General features: G+C 35.2%; 2 protein-coding genes across 2 annotated transcripts in view; one reads left to right on the forward strand and one right to left on the reverse strand.

Moving 5' to 3' along the window:
• tnni1c (troponin I, skeletal, slow c) overlaps positions 1–21,455 on the reverse strand; it is a 363,446-nt gene that overhangs the window by 113,601 nt on the left and 228,390 nt on the right. The gene's annotated exons all lie outside the window — the stretch shown is intronic.
• LOC308694509 (uncharacterized protein) lies at positions 6,427–9,333 on the forward strand. Its single transcript, XM_081372073.1, has 2 exons — positions 6,427–7,749; positions 7,811–9,333. Exons 1-2 carry the CDS (start codon positions 6,558–6,560, stop codon positions 7,816–7,818), a joined length of 1,200 nt encoding a protein of 399 aa, XP_081228199.1. The 5' UTR covers positions 6,427–6,557; the 3' UTR covers positions 7,819–9,333.

Consider the following 21,455-nt stretch of genomic DNA (forward strand, 5'->3'; position numbering starts at 1 on the left):
GTAAAAGTTGTGTATTGGTTTATACAGTTGATAAAGTTAGAACATTTGAGAATTGAACATTTAAGCTGATTGTGTAAGATATGGTGTCTACGTTCTAGAAATAAGCTCTCCTCGTAGATTTACGAGTGCTGCAAAGATTCTTAGTATTTTGTCGATTTTAGGGACAAAATTAATAGGCACAGTTTGAGAGAGGATCTTGTACACCTTGAGACGTCTGATTGCTCGCTCAATGTGGATGCGGACATTAGCAATGCGTCTTGTGCGTGTGACCTGCTCATTTGTCAGCTGGCATTTCTTGCGTGTAAAAGCTGGCATGATCAAACGAACATTCCGTTCCTCTAGCAGATCTCTGATGGTGAAGCCACGGTCCCCCATCACCTCATCTCCAGCACGCAAATGGTCGAGAAACCCAGAGTTCTGTGTGATGAATCTATCGCTACATTTGCCACCGTAAGCCTCTGAAATGTACATAACCATACCAGATGGAGCAATTGCTACTAGATACTTGACAGTATAGTTTGCATAGTAGTGACTATAAGATTCAGTTCTTGAGTCCAGATTTTTAGCCTTCTGCAAGACACTTTCTGTGCAGTCAATGACACAAGTTGTGTTGGGGAAATTGTCCTTAAAAATTTGCGGCAAAGTGGCTTTTATTGTTTCGCGCGGCAGCCATGGAATGAGATCCTGGGTGTGCTCAGCAATCACATCTATCCAGAATGTCAGTGTTTTACTGACCTGACCAGGTGACATTTTGAAGCGTCTAGCTAAATCGGCAATAACAAAGTTCTGTCTAAGCTTCATTAATGTCAAGAGGATTTGGTCCTCTGCTGAAAATGCTGACGATGTAGGGGCAAAACGTTGCAAGCAAGACACAAGGGTTTTGAATTCAAGAAGTGGAATCCCTGTGTACAGCAGACAGTCTGTATCGTCTTTCAAAATAACATCTGCAACAGGCAGTGTCCTCTCAGTGGATGGGGCAGTTGTCATACCACATGTGATAGTAGGTGCTTTGGAGTAGGTGTGGTCCTCCATTGTTGGGTCTGACCACTGTGTCTGGGCATCATGGAAGGTCTTTGAGGTAGGATCTGGGTCCCCAGAAACCTGCATCACATCAGGCTCATCTGCAGGGAATACATTAAGTACATATTTAGCTGTGGTGGTTTTATATTTAGCTGGTTAGTCCTTCAATGACGATTTGTTTAGTGGCAGAAAAAAAATAAATAATAATTAGGGGGCATTAGAGTCTTGAAAAACATCTAGACTGCGTTTAATATCATCAATATAGATATTCTGTAACATTAAATGTTAACTAATAGAGGAAATTAAATTAGCATCTGTCACTGTGTACCATTGTGCCCTCCATCTCGTCACAATAAAAGTTTATGCGAGGTAAAAACATCAGGCTACCTGTTTACCATCATGGCACAGTTTTTCATATTAATATTAAGTAATTCAAGAAAAAAAAAACAAGCTAGTTGACATTACATTAATGTTAAGTTACCTGTTGTTGTTGTTGTGACATGTCGAATCCTAGGTCGGCGTCTCTTCTCCGGTTGCTTCTCGTAACCCAGAAAGAGCGTTGGGTACGGGTTATCCAGTGTTGGCTTCTTGTCCACGAAGTGAAACGAGCACACAAACAGGTGTTTTGGGGGTGTTTTTAAGTTTAAGTTCTTCCTCCATATTCTAATTGATTCGTCGTCTTTTGGGAGTTGATGGAAACTGTATAATCGTTCACAGGAACACTCAGATTTAGTTTTAGGCTTATGTTCAAAACACTCACGTTTAAGCCACTGATTTAGGTTAGTGCGGTTATATGTACAACCACGAACAGCACATGTTGTCCCTGAGCTCCGTAACGACATCTCTCATTAATGTTTGCGACTTTAAATAGTAGAAAAATGTACTCGAAAAATACCTAACCTCTTCGCTTTGTAACACAAAATACCGTTGATTTACTACTTCCGCCACCTAACCGGAAGTTTCGCCCACATTCTATTTTACAGTAGCGCCCCCCGGAAACAGGTGGATAAGGTTATGCTGACTCACCGGAGTAAAATGTGACTCAATAACACTCACTCAGCTTCTCCATACACTTCACGATATGAAATGAATCAAATTAACGGGTGTTTCTACTTTTCTCTTAACTATATAATGTTATCTTCAATCACGGAGATCAACTCACGTCTTCTCTTCTCTACGTTCAGTTCTCTCTTTTCTCGTTACACAGGCGCGCGCGCGTCCACATACACAGCGCGTGATGACGGAGCATTCTCATTGGTCAATCACAAATCAACTAATAATAATTTAAAACTTCAACAGTTTTACCTAAATCGCTTTTACACATCACTTTTTTTTTATTGTATCTTTTTTATCAACATTACAACCATTAACAACCTGAACAGAACACACAGAAAAAAACAAAACAAAAAACAAACAACAACAAAGCCCGGCAATTACAGTACAAATAATAATAATGATAATTAGTAAAAAAAAAAAAAATAATAATAATAATAATAAATAAAAAAATAAAAAAAATAAAAAAATAAATAAATAAATAATTAAGTAAATAAAGAGGTGACAGGAGCTTTATAATGTGCCGAACCTCAAAATATTACTTAAAGAATCGTCAATACAATCAAGGTATGGGGTCCATGTCTGATGGAAATCTTCAATTGATACATGTGTAACGCATGTTAGATATTCTAATGGAATCATTTCTCTAATAATCTTATGCCATCCTCTTAAAGAAGGAGGTTTATCACTGATCCAGGATAACAATATATTTTTTCTAGCAGCGAAGGCTAGGTTGTCAAATAAACGTCTAGCGAATCTATTTGGCAACTGTCCATTTTGAAGACCCAAAATCAAAAACAATGGGTCCAGCTGTAACACTAATCCAAACATTTGACTCATATACTGAACCACTTTTGACCAATAAGTTCTAATTACAGAACAGCCCCAAAAACAATGAAAATTATCCCCCACTTCCACCCTACATTTAAGACATAATGGAGAATTGCTTGGGTCAAATTTACTTCTAAGGAGTGGAGTGATATGCATTCTATGCACAACCCTGAGCTGAATAGCTCTAGCCCTGTTGCAAACAGAAATTTTATTTGCCTGAGTCCAGACCCGCTCCCAATCCTCCTCTGTTATAGTCTGTTTCAACTCGCCCTCCCATAATCTTCTAAGATCTTGCGTGTTTGCCACTTCGTATAAACAAAGGGTGTTATAAAAGCAAGATATCTGCTTTCTTAATGGGGGATGCAAGAGAATCTTCTCAACAGCAGACACAGAGTGGTTAGTGACAAGGGCAGTATTTTTAAAAATATAATCCCTGACTTGGAGAAATCTGAAAAAGCTGGATCTGGGCAGCTTGTATTTTATAACTAAATCTTCAAAAGATAATAGAGAACCTTTGTTGAACAAATCACCAAGTCTACATAACCCATGAGCCTGCCAAACCTTAAAACCAGAATCTAAAAGGCTAAGCATAAACTCTGGATTATTGTAAATGGGAGTCAGTGGAGAAGACATACCAGCCCTGCCCTCAATTCTACGTATGATGGACCAGGCCTTCCACATATTAAGCACAATTGTGTTATCACATAGTGCCTTAATTACCTTGAAACTTCTAACAAATAGCAGATTTTGTAAAGGACATGATAACTGTAAGGCCTCTAAATCAACCCAAGACGATTTAGGATCCTCTCTGAACCATTCGACAATAAATCTGAGCTGGCAGGCCAATTGATATTTTCTAATGTTTGGCAGATCCAAGCCCCCTTTAGAACTAGAGAGTTGCAACTTTGAGAATTTTAATCTTGGTTTTCGTTTACTCCAAATGAAGGAACTAAGCCAACCAGTTAATTCCTTTACCCTTTTAATCGGCAACAGGATTGGTATCATTTGTAATGGGTAGAGAAGCCTGGGCATTATATTCATCTTGACTACAGCAATTCTTCCAAGCCAGGAAATGGGGAGATCAGACCATCTAACTAAATCATTGCGGATTTTATCAAGCAATGGGAAAAAATTCACTTTGGCCAATTGACTAATGATAGGGGTAATATGGATTCCTAAATACGTAAAACCAGAGTCCGACACTTTGAATGGGAAGGAAGCCACATTAGTTATCTGAGTGCTTGAATGTCTCAAATGCATAGCAACAGATTTGGAGAAATTTATTTTATACCCTGAAAACTTCCCAAATGACTTAACAATATCTACTAAAGCAGGCACAGACGATTCAATGTCCGATAAAAAGAGCAAGATATCATCCGCATAAAGGGAGATCTTGTGCTGTTTAAGACCCCCCGAGACACCGGACACATGCGACCCCTCCCTAACCGCCTGTGCCAATGGCTCTATTGCTATAGCGAAGAGCAATGGGGAGAGGGGGCAGCCCTGTCTAGTGCCCCGGAGCAAAGGAAAGTTGTCAGACCTATGACCGTTAGTGACAACAGCTGCGAGTGGAGCAGAATATAGTAAACGAACCCATCTTATAAAATTATCACCGAGGCCAAACCTTTGCAAGCTATAAAATAAATAAGGCCACTCCACACGGTCGAAGGCCTTCTCCGCGTCTAAGGATAAAATAAGGGTGTCACTGTTACATCTTTGAGAGAGTTCGATAACATTTAGAAGCCGTCTAATATTATTACTCGAACTTCTACCCTTAATGAAACCCGTTTGGTCCTCATCAATGATAGAAGGAAGTATTTTCTCCAGCCGAAGTGCAAGAATTTTGGAAAGTAACTTTAAATCTACGTTTAGCAGAGAAATCGGTCTATATGACCCACAGATCTCCGGATCTTTTCCTTTTTTTAAAATAAGGGAAATGTTGGCCTCTCTAAGTGATTGAGGAAGCCTGTTTGTCATAAATGAGTGATCATACATAGCCAGCAAGGGATCTATTAATATTTGCTCAAACTCTTTATATACTTCACACACCAGACCGTCCGGACCTAGGGATTTTCCAGACTGTAAACTATGTAAAGCCATTAAAGCTTCTTCTCTTGAAATGGGGGCATTCAAAACCATTCTCTGATCATCAGATATACTAGGGAGTGTTAAGTGATCAAAGAAATTTTCCATAGTGCTATAGTGTTGAGGGAAATATTCAGTTTGATATAAGTCATAATAAAACTGCTTAAACATATCATTTATAACACCACAATCAAATGATTGCTTTCCAGAAGAATCCGTAATAGAGGTGATAAACTGTGGGCCAGATTTCTCCTTTAGTAAATAAGATAGATACAGTACTTGTTAGGCTTATTGCCATGCTCATACAGTCTTTGCTTTGAAAACAGTATTTTAGTGTTGGCTTGTTGCGATAACAAAGAATCCAAAGAAGCGCGTATTAAACCCAGCTTCTCCAGATTGGCAGGAGACGCATCATTCACATGATCTTCGATTGCTCTTTTGAGTTCTTGTTCTAAGCGTTCCTGTTTCTCTACTTGCTTCCGTTTTTTAGTAATGGAATAAGATATAACTAATCCTCTGATAAATGCTTTGGAAGTCTCCCATAACAGCGATGGATCATCCATAGACTCTGAATTAATCAACCAAAAAATCTTAAATTCAGAATTAAGATATGAAAGAAACTTCTTGTCTTTAAGCAGAAATGTATTAAATCTCCATCGCTTAGTAGATTTTGGAAATCCTCCCACTAACATTTCCAATACTACCATGGCATGATCTGAAACCACAGTATTGCTTATGAAACAACAGGAGATATATTGCAGAATTACACTTGGGACAAAAAAATAGTCAATTCTTGAATAACATTTATGGGGAGGAGAGTAGAAGGTAAAATCTGTTTGCAAAGGGTTAAGTATACGCCAAACATCAGAAAAACCTAATTCCTCGCATAAAGCAGATAATGTTTTGGATTGCTTGGATGGAGGGCAATTTTTTGGAGGTAGTCTATCCAGTAAAGGATTCAACAAACAATTAAAATCTCCCCCAACAATTACAGTACCAGAAGCAGTATCTAGCAATTCTGAAAAAGCCTTTGTGATCAGCTCAAAAGAAAAGTTTGGTGGGCATTATATATTTAAAAAAGTTATCTCCTCTCCATACAGTAGCTCTTTAACAATAACGTAACAGCCTCGTTTATCCTTAGTGCTATTTATAATCTTAAGGGGTAGATTTCTATTAACAACGATAGTGTGATGTGGAGTGCCCGTGTGAGCCACTGGAGGGCACTCTCTCCCTGCATTGTTTCACCATGGACTCATTATGTTTAACTATGTTTCAGTGGTGTTTGATTATGGGTTATTGAGTTCCTTATATAAGTCTGAGTGATCTCTGTGTCCGGTGCGAAGTCTTGTCACACTGTAAGCGTACATCTCTGAGCATTCTTCCATGTTTGTGTATTCCGTGTTTCTCTGGACTCTTGACCCTTGCCTGCTTCTTGGACTGTGTATGAACCTGTGCTGCCTGCCTCGACCAAAGCCTGTTATCACCACGAGTTACTGGATTGCCCCTTGTTTAACTGTATGCCGGAGTTTATGTCTGCTTGTGTTTGATGCTGAAATAAAGTGCTGCATATGGATCTGACCGCCTCTGTCCGTACGTTACAGAAGACTTCGCCACTACAGGATCCAGCGGACTTTCAGCATTTATCCACCGTGGCCAAGACCCAAGTTTCCATGCTAGCCTCTCATCATTTACAGCTGACGAGACTAACATCTCTCCTCGAGGAACTTACAAGCTTTACGCAATCTGTGTCTTCGCAGAGCTCAAGCACAGCCACTAATCAAGTCCAAGCTCCCGCTGCACCTGTCCCACCGCAACCCAGTGTGAGTGCTGCATCTAATTATTCTAGTCTGTCATTTCCTGAAAGGTTTAATGGCTCACCTGTGGCGTGTGAAGGATTCCTTCAGCAGTGCAGCTTATATATGAATCATCAGCCCCAGTTTTACACCTCGGATGATGACCGCATTTCTTTCATTTGTTCACTGTTCACTGGAAAGGCTCTGGAGTGGGTAGGCGCGTTCTGGGAACCAGGTCGGATATCGTTCCCTTCTTATGATGTGTTTATCGCCCTATTCAGAGAGGCTTTTGAACTCCCCGCAGGAGAAGAGGATCCCGAGGAACTGCTCTTGTCCTTGCACCGGGGTGGTTCGTATGCGGCGGATTTCTCTCACTCATTCCGAACGCCACTAAAGCCTCATCTCGCCAAGCTGTTCGATCCTCCCTTGATGACCATTAGAGGGGCTTTCAAGTATACAGTTTCTGCCAAACCCATTCTTCGTGTCGGACCCCTCAAGCCCGTATTCCTCACTGGTCTTGTTGAACTTGTTAATCCAGAGACAGCGGGGGTTTCGCCGGCCGAACTGGAGTTTGAGCGCGTGCCAGCTGACTCGAGAGAATCGAGTGCCGAGTCGAGTGAATCAAGTGAGTCCAATGAACTGAATCCCGAGTCCAGTGAGTCGAATCCCGAGTCCAGTGAGTCCAGTGAACTGAATCCTGAGTCCAGTGAACCGAATCCCGAGTCCAGTGAGTCCAGTGAACTGAATCCCGAGTCCAGTGAGTCCAGTGAACTGAATCCCGAGTCCAGTGAGTCCAGTGAACTGAATCCCGAGTCCAGTGAGTCCAGTGAACTGAATCCCGAGTCCAGTGAGTCCAGTGAACTGAATCCCGAGTCCAGTGAGTCCAGTGAACCGAATCCCGAGTCCAGTGAGTCCAGTGAACCGAATCGTGAGTCCAGTGAGTCCAGTGAACTGAATCCTGAGTCCAGTGAACCGAATCCCGAGTCCAGTGAGTCCAGTGAACCGAATCCCGAGTCCAGTGAGTCCAGTGAACTGAATCCCGAGTCCAGTGAGTCCAGTGAACTGAATCCCGAGTCCAGTGAGTCCAGTGAACTGAATCCCGAGTCCAGTGAGTCCAGTGAACTGAATCCCGAGTCCAGTGAGTCCAGTGAACTGAATCCCGAGTCCAGTGAGTCCAGTGAACCGAATCCCGAGTCCAGTGAACCGAATTCCGAGTCCAGTGAACCGAATCCCGAGTCAAGTGAATCTAGCCTTGAGTCAAGTGGATCAAGTCCCGAACCAAGTGAATCCAGTGTGGAAAGTGAGTCAAGTTCGGCTGAATTTATGGAGTCAGATCCAGCTAAGCGAAACAATTATGTTCCCATGGATCCAGAGTTATCAGTTCCAACAGTGCGCCGTCGCAGGAGGAAGAGGAGGAGGACTCACTCGGCTCGCCAGGCTCCTGTGAGCGTACCTAGACTCCTCGCCCTGCCGGCCCCGCCTCTGCGCCTCGCCCTGCCGGCCCCGCCTCTGCGCCTCGCCCTGCCGGCCCCGCCTCTGCGCCTCGCCCTGCCGGCCCCGCCTCTGCGCCTCGCCCTGCCGGCCCCGCCTCTGCGCCTCGCCCTGCCGGCCCCGCCTCTGCGCCTCGCCCTGCCGGCCCCGCCTCTGCGCCTCACCTCGCCAACGCCTATCAAGCTCTGGGAGCCTTTTCCAGAGGCTGTTTCCAGCCCGGAGGCTATAGCCTTAAATTTCCCCAAGAACTTTTTGGGGGGGGGCAGTAGGTATCCTGTGAGGGCCATGGAGGTGGCGCTGACATGGACCCTGTCTGTGCTATTTCCACTTGAGCTTCTTATGCCGCTAGTCCTGTCTGATCCTGTGCTTCCCATGCCACTGGTTACGTCCAGTCCTGAGTCTGCTCCGTCCTTGTCTCCGCCTAAGTGGGCTTCGTCCTGGCACCTCTCCAAGTGTGCTCAACCCTGGTTTCCGGTCAAGTGTGTTCTACCCTGGTTGCCTACGACACGTGCTTCCCCATGGTCTCTTACCCTGCTCGGGTTTCCAGGCCCTAGGTCTCTCCATGGGTCTGGCCTCCTACCTCTCCACGGGCCTGGCCCTCCATCCCAGCCCCCGTTGACCTCCCCCCAGAGTTTTTAGGAGCGTCTGGAAGCCGCTCCTTTGGGGGGGGGCTATGTGATGTGGAGTGCCCGTGTGAGCCACTGGAGGGCACTCTCTCCCTGCATTGTTTCACCATGGACTCATTATGTTTAACTATGTTTCAGTGGTGTTTGATTATGGGTTATTGAGTTCCTTATATAAGTCTGAGTGATCTCTGTGTCCGGTGCGAAGTCTTGTCACACTGTAAGCGTACATCTCTGAGCATTCTTCCATGTTTGTGTATTCCGTGTTTCTCTGGACTCTTGACCCTTGCCTGCTTCTTGGACTGTGTATGAACCTGTGCTGCCTGCCTCGACCAAAGCCTGTTATCACCACGAGTTACTGGATTGCCCCTTGTTTAACTGTATGCCGGAGTTTATGTCTGCTTGTGTTTGATGCTGAAATAAAGTGCTGCATATGGATCTGACCGCCTCTGTCCGTACGTTACAGATAGCTACACCCCTACTACTCGTTGTAAAGGAAGAAAAATAGATTTGACCAATCCATCTATGTCTGAGACTTGAATGTTCCTTGTCATTCAAATGTGTCTCCTGCAACAAGGCCAGATCAACCCGCTCCTTACTTAGACAGTCAAAAACCTTCCTAATTTTAATTTTACTATGTAAACCCCTTATATTCCATGTAGAAATTCTTAAATTATTACTAACCATCTATACTTTTATTTTAATAAAATGAAAAAGGATAAACAATAAAATGATAATAATAAATAAAATAAATAGATCTCCTGTGCTTTTTTTTAAAATTTAAAAAAAAAAATTTTTTTTCTCTTGCTTTGTACAAAAGAAAGAAGTACAAACATTTCCGGGCAACAGAACATTGAATAGAACTCGGGAACAACAACAAAAAAAAAAAACAACTAAAAAAAAAAACCTTTTTGAAGTGGCGCTTTCCCTACTCATAAAGGGAACTCTTTACCCCCAAAACCCCCCAGCACTTTCCGAACAACACGGAATAAAAATCTTTCAAGCACACACAAAAAAAATAAATAAATAAATAAAAAACCACTCAAGAGATATACTTGCATAATCACATCGTCCGCACCGTCCAGCAAAAGAAAGAAAATATATCAGACGCAAAACAGAAAAAAAAAGAAGAAAGAAACGCATTCCTGTCAACGCTTCGGCGCCACGCACCGCAACGAAAGATTTCTTTCACCGCATCGAAGGATTCATTCACCCACCACAGGCCTATCCGAAGGTGAAGTGACTGCATCCACAGCTCGATCAAGATGAACAGTCTCCGCTATAAATTCCGAGACCGCTGATGGCGTGGCAAAGATCTTGGTGGTATTCCCCATCGTTACTCGCAGCCTAGCTGGATATAACATTGCATATCGGGCTCCGATCTCCTGCAAGCGGCGTTTGACCGAGTCAAATTCCTTACGCTTTCGGATCACCAACGCGGAGAAATCTTGAAAGAAGGAGATTTTATTGTTTTCAAACCGCAGGTTGTCATGTGTGGACAACTTTCTACTTGCATCAAGAATCCTCTGTCTGTCTCCGAAATACGCACCACCAGCGGTCGCGGTCTCTCCTTGACACCTGGCCTGGGTGCTAGGGTGCGATGAGCCCTTTCGATCTTGACATAGCCTCCCTCGGTCTGCAGCTGAAGAAACTCTGGAATCCATTTTTGAAGGAAAGTCACCGCATTAGAGCCCTCAGCCCCTTCTGGTAAGCCAACAATACGTATGTTTTTGCGCCGTCCTCTGTTCTCCAGATCATCAGCGTGCTCGGTAAGCGGCGCGATTTGGTTTTCCAGAGTTGAAACGCGGGCCTGCATGCTATCCGCTAATTCCTCCGCCACGACGATTCTTCGCTCTGCCTCATCTAGCCGCGTTTTACAGTTCTCCAATTCCTGGGAGTGAGCATGTACAATCTCAGCTAGGGGATCAAGTTTGGCATCTATTGTTTTCGAAATCGTCTCCGTCATGTGTTGAAACGCCTTCGCCATGGCCGGGCTTAATTCGAAATCGCCGCTAGCTTCACCATTACCTTGTTCCAGCGGATTATCCGACGCGGCCGAGGGGGAAGAATCTTTCTTCTCTGCTTTTTTGACAGAACGAGGCATTTTCGAAAAAGATTCTGGCCAAAAGGATTCCAAAGACATACTACAACACTAGCATAGCCAAAGCCGTCGTGTTGCGTCTGAAGTAACTGAGAACATACAGATAATTAGCTGAGTGGTGCGGCAGCTAGTGAAAATTGCTGTTACTCCCTGTCCGCCATCTTGCCGCGCCTATTACACATCACTTTTAAACCTTTATTAAGGAAATTAGATGTTAATAAATTGTGAATAAATTACACTTGATCTCCTTTATTTAACCTGGGTTACAATTGTGTAATTCTACCTTTTTACAGTGCCATAATACATTGTGAAATTATACCTTTATTACAGTGTAATAATACATTGTGAAATTATACCTTTATTACAGTGTAATAATACATTGTGGTATTATACCTTTATTACAGTATAATGATACATTGTCTTATTATACCTTTATTACAGTGCCATAATAAATTGTGAAATTATACCTTTATTACAGTGTAATAATACATTGTGAAATTATACTTTTATTAAAATATAATAATTGATTGTGAAATTATACCTCTATTACAGTGTAATAATACACTGTGCTATTATAACTTTATTACAGTGTAATAACACATTGTGCTATTATACCTTTATTACAGTGTAATAATAATACATTGTGGTATTATACATTTATTACAATGTAATAATACATTGTGAAATTATACTTTTATTAAAATAATTTTTTTTGTGAAATTATACCTTTATTACAATGTAATAGTACATTGTGCTATTATACCTTTTTACAATGTAATAATACATTGTGAAATTATATCTTTATGACAATGTAATACATTGTGAAATTATACTTTTATTAAAATATAATTCTTTGTGAAATTATACCTTATTACAATGTAATAATACATTGTGCTATTATACCTTTTTACAATGTAATAATACATTTTGAAATTATACCTTTATGTCAATGTAATATATTGTGCTATTATACCTTTATTACAGTGTAATAATACATTGTCTTATAATACCTTTATTACAGTATAATAATACATTGTGCTATTATACCTTTTTACAATGTAATAATACATTGTGAAATTATACCTTTATGTCAATGTAATACTTTGTGAAATTATACATTTATCACAGTATAATAATACATTGTGTAGTACACCTTTATTACAGTATAATAATACATTGTGTTATTATACCTTTATTACAGTGTAATAATACATTCTTATTATACATTTATTACAGTCCCATAATACATTGTGAAATTATACCTTTATTACAGTGTAATAATACATTGTGTTATTATACATTTATTACAATGTAATAATACATTGTGTTATTATACCTTTATTACAGTGTAATAATACATTGTCTTATAATACCTTTATTACAGTGTAATAATACATTGTCTTATAATACCTTTATTACAGTGTAATAATACATTGTGTTATTATACATTTATTGCAGTGTAACAATACATTGTGTTATTATACATTTATTGCAGTGTAATAACACATTGTGGTATTATACCTTTATTACAGTATAATAATACATTGTCTTATTATACCTTTATTACAATGTAATAATACACTGTGTTATTATACCTTTATTACAGTGTAATAATACATTGTGTTATTATACCTTTATTACAGTGTAATGATACATTGTCTTATTATACCTTTATTACAGTATAATAATACATTGTGTAGTATACCTTTATTACAGTATAATAATACATTGTGTTATTATACCTTTATTACAGTGTAATAATACATTCTTATTATACATTACAGTCCCATAATACATTGTGTAATTCTACCTTTTTACAGTGCCATAATACATTGTGAAATTATACCTTTATTACAGTGTAATAATACAATGTGCTATTATACCTTTATTACAGTGTAATAATACATTGTGTTATTATACATTTATTACAATGTAATAATACATTGTGTTATTATACCTTTATTACAGTGTAATAATACATTGTCTTATAATACCTTTATTACAGTGTAATAATACATTGTCTTATAATACCTTTATTACAGTGTAATAATACATTGTGTTATTATACATTTATTGCAGTGTAACAATACATTGTGTTATTATACATTTATTGCAGTGTAATAACACATTGTGGTATTATACCTTTATTACAGTATAATAATACATTGTCTTATTATACCTTTATTACAATGTAATAATACACTGTGTTATTATACCTTTATTACAGTGTAATAATACATTGTGTTATTATACCTTTATTACAGTGTAATGATACATTGTCTTATTATACCTTTATTACAGTATAATAATACATTGTGTAGTATACCTTTATTACAGTATAATAATACATTGTGTTATTATACCTTTATTACAGTGTAATAATACATTCTTATTATACATTTATTACAGTCCCATAATACATTGTGTAATTCTACCTTTTTACAGTGCCATAATAAATTGTGAAATTATACCTTTATTACAGTGTAAAAATACAATGTGCTATTATACCTTTATTACAGTGTAATAATACACTGTGTTATTATACCTTTATTACAGTGTAATAATACATTGTGTTATTATACATTTATTACAATGTAATAATACATTGTGTTATTATACCTTTATTACAGTGTAATAATACATTGTGTTATTATACATTTATTACAATGTAATAATACATTGTGTTATTATACCTTTATTACAGTGTAATAACACATTGTGGTATTATACCTTACAGTGTAATAATACATTGTCTTATAATACCTTTATTACAGTGTAATAATACATTGTGTTATTATACATTTATTGCAGTGTAACAATACATTGTATTATTTTACATTTATTGCAGTGTAATAACACATTGTGGTATTATACCTTTATTACAGTGTAATAATTCATTGTCTTATTATACCTTTATTACAGTGTAATAATACATTGTGTTATTATACCTTTATTACAGTGTAATAATACACTGTGTTATTATACATTTATTGCAGTGTAACAATAAATTGTGTTATTATACATTTATTGCAGTGTAATAATACATTGTGTTATTATACATTTATTACAATGTAATAATACACTTTGTTATTATACCTTTATTACAGTGTAATAACACATTGTGGTATTATACCTTTATTACAGTGTAATAATACACTGTGTTATTATACCTTTATTACAGTGTAATAATACATTGTGTTATTATACCTTTATTACAGTGTAATAATACACTGTGTTATTATACCTTTATTACAGTGTAATAATACATTGTGTTATTATACATTTATTGCAGTGTAACAATACATTGTGTTATTATACATTTATTGCAGTGTAATAATACATTGTGTTATTATACATTTATTACAATGTAATAATACACTTTGTTATTATACCTTTATTACAGTGTAATAACACATTGTGTTATTATACATTTATTGCAGTGTAATAATACACTGTGTTATTATACCTTTATTACAGTGTAATAATACATTGTGTTATTATACCTTTATTACAGTGTAATAATACATTGTGTTATTATACATTTATTACAGTGTAATAACATATTGTGGTATTATACCTTTATTACAGTGTAATAATACATTGTGTTATTATACATTTATTGCAGTGTAACAATACATTGTGTTATTATACATTTATTACAGTGTAATGATACATTGTCTTATTATACCTTTATTACAGTGTAATAATACACTGTGTTATTATACCTTTATTACAGTGTAATAATACATTGTGTTATTATACATTTATTACAATGTAATAATACATTGTGTTATTATACCTTTATTACAGTGTAATAATACATTGTGTTATTATACATTTATTACAATGTAATAATACATTGTGTTATTATACCTTTATTACAGTGTAATAACACATTGTGGTATTATACCTTTATTACAGTGTAATAATACAATGTTATTATACCTTTATTACAGTGAAATAATACATTGTCTTATAATACCTTTATTACAGTGTAATAATACATTGTGTTATTTTACCTTTATTACAATATAATACATTGTGTAATTATACCTTTATTACAGTGTAATAATACATTGTGTTATTATACCTTTATTACAGTGTAATAATACATTCTTATTATATATTTATTACAGTCCCATAATACATTGTGTGATTTTACCTTTTTACAGTGCCATAATACATTGTGAAATTATACCTTTATTACAATGTAATAATACACTCTGTTATTATACCTTTATTACAGTGTAATACTTTGTGTTATTATACCTTTATTACAGTGTAATAATACATTGTCTTATAATACCTTTATTACAGTGTAATAATACACTGTGTTATTATACCTTTATTACAGTCTAATAATATATTGTGAAATTATACCTTTATTACAATGTAATAATACATTGTGTAATTATACCTTTATTACAGTATAATAATACATTGTGTAATTATACCTTTATTACAGTGTAATACCACATTGTGTTATTATACATTTATTACAGTGTAATAACACATTGTGGTATTATACCTTTATTACAGTGTAATAATACATTGTCTTATAATACCTTTATTACAGTGTAATACACTGTGTTATTATACCTTTATTACAGTGTAATAATACATTGTCTTATTATACCTTTAATACAGTGTAATAATACATTGTGTTATTATACATTTATTACAGTGTAATAACACTTTGTGGTATTATACCTTTATTACAGTGTAATAACACATTGTCTTATAATACCTTTATTACAGTGTAATAATACATTGTGGTATTATACCTTTATTACAGTGTAATAATACATTGTCTTATAATACATTTATTACAGTGTAATAATACATTGTGGTATTATACCTTTATTACAGTGTAATAATACATTGTCTTATAATACCTTTATTACAGTGCAATACACTGTGTTATTATACCTTTATTACAGTGTAATAATACATTGTCTTATTATACCTTTATTACAGTGTAATAATACATTGTGTTATTATACATTTATTACAATGTAATAATACATTGTGTTATTATACCTTTATTACAGTGTAATAATACATTGTCTTATAATACATTTATTACAGTGTACAGTGTTTCCCCTAGGTTTACAGGTTTGGGGGGGGGGGGGGGTTGGTTTGGGGAAAATTGACACAGACGCTATCTATCTATCTCTATCTATCTATCTATCTATCTCTATCTATCTATCTATCTATCTATCTATCTATCTATCTATCTATCTATCTATCTATCTATCTATCTATCTATCTATCTATCTATCTATCTTTCTATCTATCTATCTATCTATCTATCTATCTCTATCTATCTATCTATCTATCTATCTATCTATCTATCTATCTATCTATCTATCTATCTATCTATCTATCTATCTATCTATCTATCTATCTATCTATCTATCTATCTATCTATCTATCTCTATCTATCTATCACATAAATTGGTTGTCTGGGAGGGTAATGGTTTGTAAAAGTTAAAAAATGTTAACATAAGATATCTCTTTAAAAAATAAATAAACATATTTAAATATTTTTAAAATTGACTTTTGCAAATAACCTTTGTTAAATTTATAGAAGTATTTGTTAATATTAATGGACCAGAGCTTAAATAGTTTTATTTTTTAACTAACAACTAAAAAAAGATTTATAAATACTAACCAATATATATATATATAAATTTTAAATGGGCTTTTTTTATGAGAAGTTTTTATTTCTATGATGCATTTATTGGAGAGAATAATCCTGTCAGACGCACCACTGCTGTGAACGCGCGTTCACGTAAACACAATTTAAACAATGTATTATTCAATACATTACTTCTATATAATTATATATTAAGTTGCTCAAGCAAGTGGTAAAATATTTAACCATGTACTTATATTAAAATCTTTTGTATTTAAATTTTAATACAATAAATCTTGCATGTCACAAAGAGTTTGTTTTTCCACCTCCACGAATAAGACGAGTGTTGTTCATTATGTCGCCTTGTTGAGGTAAATTGTAGTTTTCCTTGCTTTAACTCAGTCTTAAAGTGAAAAAAGTAGTAATTAATTAAATAAATTTATGGTGAGATTACTACATTTTATTTAATTAATCGCACTTATGGTGAAATTACTACATTTTCAGGTCAATCGGTGTTCATTTTGACCACGAAACATGCGCTGTCACTTTAATTCAGCGTTTGCAGCACAGCAGAAATAGACTCGGTGCAGAAACGATCTCTGCACTGCCGTATACGCACCGCAACTGGAACAGATCGATCATCGACGGACTGCATCCTCGTGCAGTGTGAAAGCTTTGTTATGGGTACGGAAAAAAAATACTCACCGCAAACGAAATATATGTGAAACGGGCGTTAGACTTGGAGCAGGAGAGCTACTCCGGCTGCTACTCGCAGTAGAGCGAGTGTTGCCATCTTCAGTTCAGCGACACATTTCCAGCCGCGCGCTCTCTGTCCGCTAGTGCTCAACTGTATGTGACGCAAGTGTTTGTTTGTGTGTGAGTGTGCGCACTCATTGGGATAATTGTAAACACAGACAGAAAAGACATGCCATCGTGGAAATAAGATAAATAACATATTACTTAAGGGCAGGGCCGGAGTGGGGCCACTTTTCAGCCCGGGAGTTTCAGGCCCAAGACCGGCCCACTTTTTCCATGGTGGAATTCCAAATTAGCACTTTTTTAAAATTGGATAAATGAAGCAACAGTTCAGCTCGTACTATTGTGTAGTTAGTATTAATACCATGGGTTAACAAATAATGTAAAGGTTAAATAATAATTCACTTAGACTTTATAAGAAGCATAAGAAGCAATTGCAACTTTTTCACACAATTCTGACGTTATATTTCGCAATTCTGACTTTATATTTCAATTCTGACTTTATAACACGCAATTGCTACTTTATATCACACAATTCTGACTTTATATCTTGCAGTTCTGGCTTATAAGCAATTGCGACTTTATTTCACACAATTCTGACTTTATAATTTGCTATTCTGACTTTATAACACGTTTTATGATTTTATATCACACAATTCTGACTCTATATCTGGCAGTTCTGACTTTATAAGCAATTGCGACTTTATATCACACAATTCTGACTTTATATTTCGCAATTGTGACTTTATAACACGTTTTATGACTTTATATCACACAATTCTGACTCTATATCTTGCAGTTCTGACTTTATAAGCAATTGCGACTTTATTTCAGGCAGTTCTGATTTTATATCTTGCAATTCTGACTTTATAAGAAGCAATTGCGACTTTATATCACGCAATTCTGACTCTATATCTCAGAATTCTTTATAACACGCAATTGCAACTTTATTTCAGGCAATTCTGACTTAATATCTCACAATTCTGACTTTTTAACACGCAATTGCGACTTTATTTCAGGCAATTCTGACTTTATATCTCGCAATTCTGAGAAAAAAAGTCAGAATTGCGAGATGTAAACTCGAGATAAAAAGTCGCAATTATCTTTTAAAATGTTTTATTCTGTGGCGGAAACAAAGCTTCCATAGCTTACCTCCTGGCCTCTTCCTCCCATCCATCCTCCCTGACGCGTACCGTTATGGCCGGCCCAGCTATCAGTAAGCGCCGGCGGAGCCGCGGTAGCCTCCCTGAGAAAACGTTTTGAAAAGACGGGCTATGGACCCAACCATTTCTAAAGGAGGGGAGGGGAGAACTCCCTCACATGGTACAACCCATGCTGAGTTGCGCGCTGTGGTGGCAGAATGCGGAACGTATCCTAATGTAACTAATGTGACATTGAAATGTAAAAAAAATAATACAAAAAAAATTCCTCGACCGGCCCAAAAGTGAAGCGGCCCACCGGGAATACTCCCGATTCTCCCGATTACCCACTCCGGGCCTGCTTAAGGGCCATTTAGGTTTTTTTTTTTAATAAAATAACAAATTGTAATATGTCGCTATAAAGAAAATCAAATCAAATTTACTTGACCTCCAAGGGGGGCGGGGGGAGCCGTTAGGAGGGCGGGGCGCCCCCCTTATATAATGGTAGGGGAAACACTGGTGTAATAATACACTGTGTTATTATACCTTTATTACAGTGTAATAATACATTGTCTTATTATACCTTTATTACAGTGTAATAATACATTGTGTTATTATACATTTATTACAATGTAATAACACATTGTGGTATTATACCTTTATTACAGTGTAATAATAAACTGTTATTATACCTTTATTACAGTGTAATAATACATTGTCTTATAATACCTTTATTACAGTGTAATAATACACTGTGTTATTATACCTTTATTACAGTGTAATAATACAATGTCCTATTATACCTTTATTACAGTGCAATAATACATTGTGTTATTATACATTTATTACAATGTAATAACACATTGTGGTATTATACCTTTATTACAGTGTAATAATACACTGTTATTATACCTTTATTACAGTGTAATAATGCATTGTCTTATTATACCTTTATTACATTATAATAATACATTGTGTTATTATACATTTATTACAATGTAATAATACATTGTGTTATTATACCTTTATTACAGTGTAATAACACATTGTGGTATTATACCTTTATTACAGTGTAATAATACATTGTCTTATAATACCTTTATTACAGTGTAATAATACATTGTGTTATTTTACCTTTATTACAGTATAATAATACATTGTCTTATAATACCTTTATTACAGTGTAATAATACATTGTGTTATTTTACCTTTATTACAGTATAATAATACATTGTGTAATTATACCTTCATTACAGTGCCATAATACATTGTGCTATTATACCTTTATTACAGTGTAATAATACATTCTTATTATACATTTATTACAGTCCCATAATACATTGTGTAATTCTACCTTTTTAGAGTGCCATAATACATTGTGAAATTATACTTTTATTAAAATATAATAATTCATTGTGAAATTATACCTCTATTACAGTGAAATAATACACTGTGCTATTATAACTTTATTACAGTGTAATAACACATTGTGCTATTATACCTTTATTACAGTGTAATAATAATACATTGTGGTATTATACATTTATTACAATGTAATACATTGTGAAATTATACTTTTATTAAAATATAATTTTTTTGTGAAATTATACCTTTATTACAATGTAATAGTACATTGTGCTATTATACCTTTTTACAATGTAATAATACATTGTGAAATTATATCTTTATGACAATGTAATACATTGTGAAATTATACTTTTATTAAAATATAATTCTTTGTGAAATTATACCTTTTTACAATGTAATAATACATTTTGAAATTATACCTTTATGTCAATGTAATACATTGTGCTATTATACCTTTATTACAGTATAATAATACATTGTGGTATTATACCTTTATTACAGTGTAATAATACATTGTGGTATTATACCTTTATTACAGTGTAATAATACATTGTCTTATTATACCTTTATTACAGTATAATAATACATTGTGGTATTATACCTTTATTACAGTGTAATAATACATTGTCTTATAATACCTTTATTACAGTGTAATAATACATTGTGCTATTATACCTTTTTACAATGTAATAATACATTGTGAAATTATACCTTTATGTCAATGTAATACTTTGTGAAATTATATATTTATCACAGTATAATAATACATTGTGTAGTACACCTTTATTACAGTATAATAATACATTCTTATTATACATTTATTACAGTCCCATAATACATTGTGAAATTATACCTTTATTACAGTGTAATAATACACTGTGTTATTATACCTTTATTACAGTGTAATAACACATTGTGGTATTATACCTTTATTACAGTGTAATAATACATTGTCTTATAATACCTTTATTACAGTGTAATACACTGTGTTATTATACCTTTATTACAGTGTAATAATACATTGTCTTATTATACCTTTATTACAGTGTAATAATACATTGTGTTATACATTTATTACAATGTAATAATACATTGTGTTATTATACCTTTATTACAGTGTAATAACACATTGTGGTATTATACCTTTATTACAGTGTAATAACACATTGTCTTATAATACCTTTATTACAGTGTAATAATACATTGTGGTATTATACCTTTATTACAGTGTAATAATACATTGTCTTATAATACATTTATTACAGTGTAATAATACACTGTGTTATTATAACTTTATTACAGTGTAATAATACATTGTCTTATTATACCTTTATTACAGTGTAATAATACATTGTGTTATTATACATTTATTACAATGTAATAACACATTGTGGTATTATACCTTTATTACAGTGTAATAATACACTGTTATTATACCTTTATTACAGTGTAATAATACATTGTCTTATAATACCTTTATTACAGTGTAATAATACACTGTGTTATTATACCTTTATTACAGTGTAATAATACATTGTCTTATTATACCTTTATTAC

The sequence above is a fragment of the Scardinius erythrophthalmus genome (genome assembly GCF_964197995.2).
Source record: "Scardinius erythrophthalmus genome assembly, chromosome: 8".
Taxonomy (NCBI): domain Eukaryota; kingdom Metazoa; phylum Chordata; class Actinopteri; order Cypriniformes; family Leuciscidae; genus Scardinius; species Scardinius erythrophthalmus.

Excerpts from the sequence above, each read along its gene's own strand:
- LOC308694509 (XM_081372073.1), top strand. The coding sequence starts at position 6,558 with ATGGATCTGACCGCCTCTGTCCGTACGTTACAGAAGACTTCGCCACTA.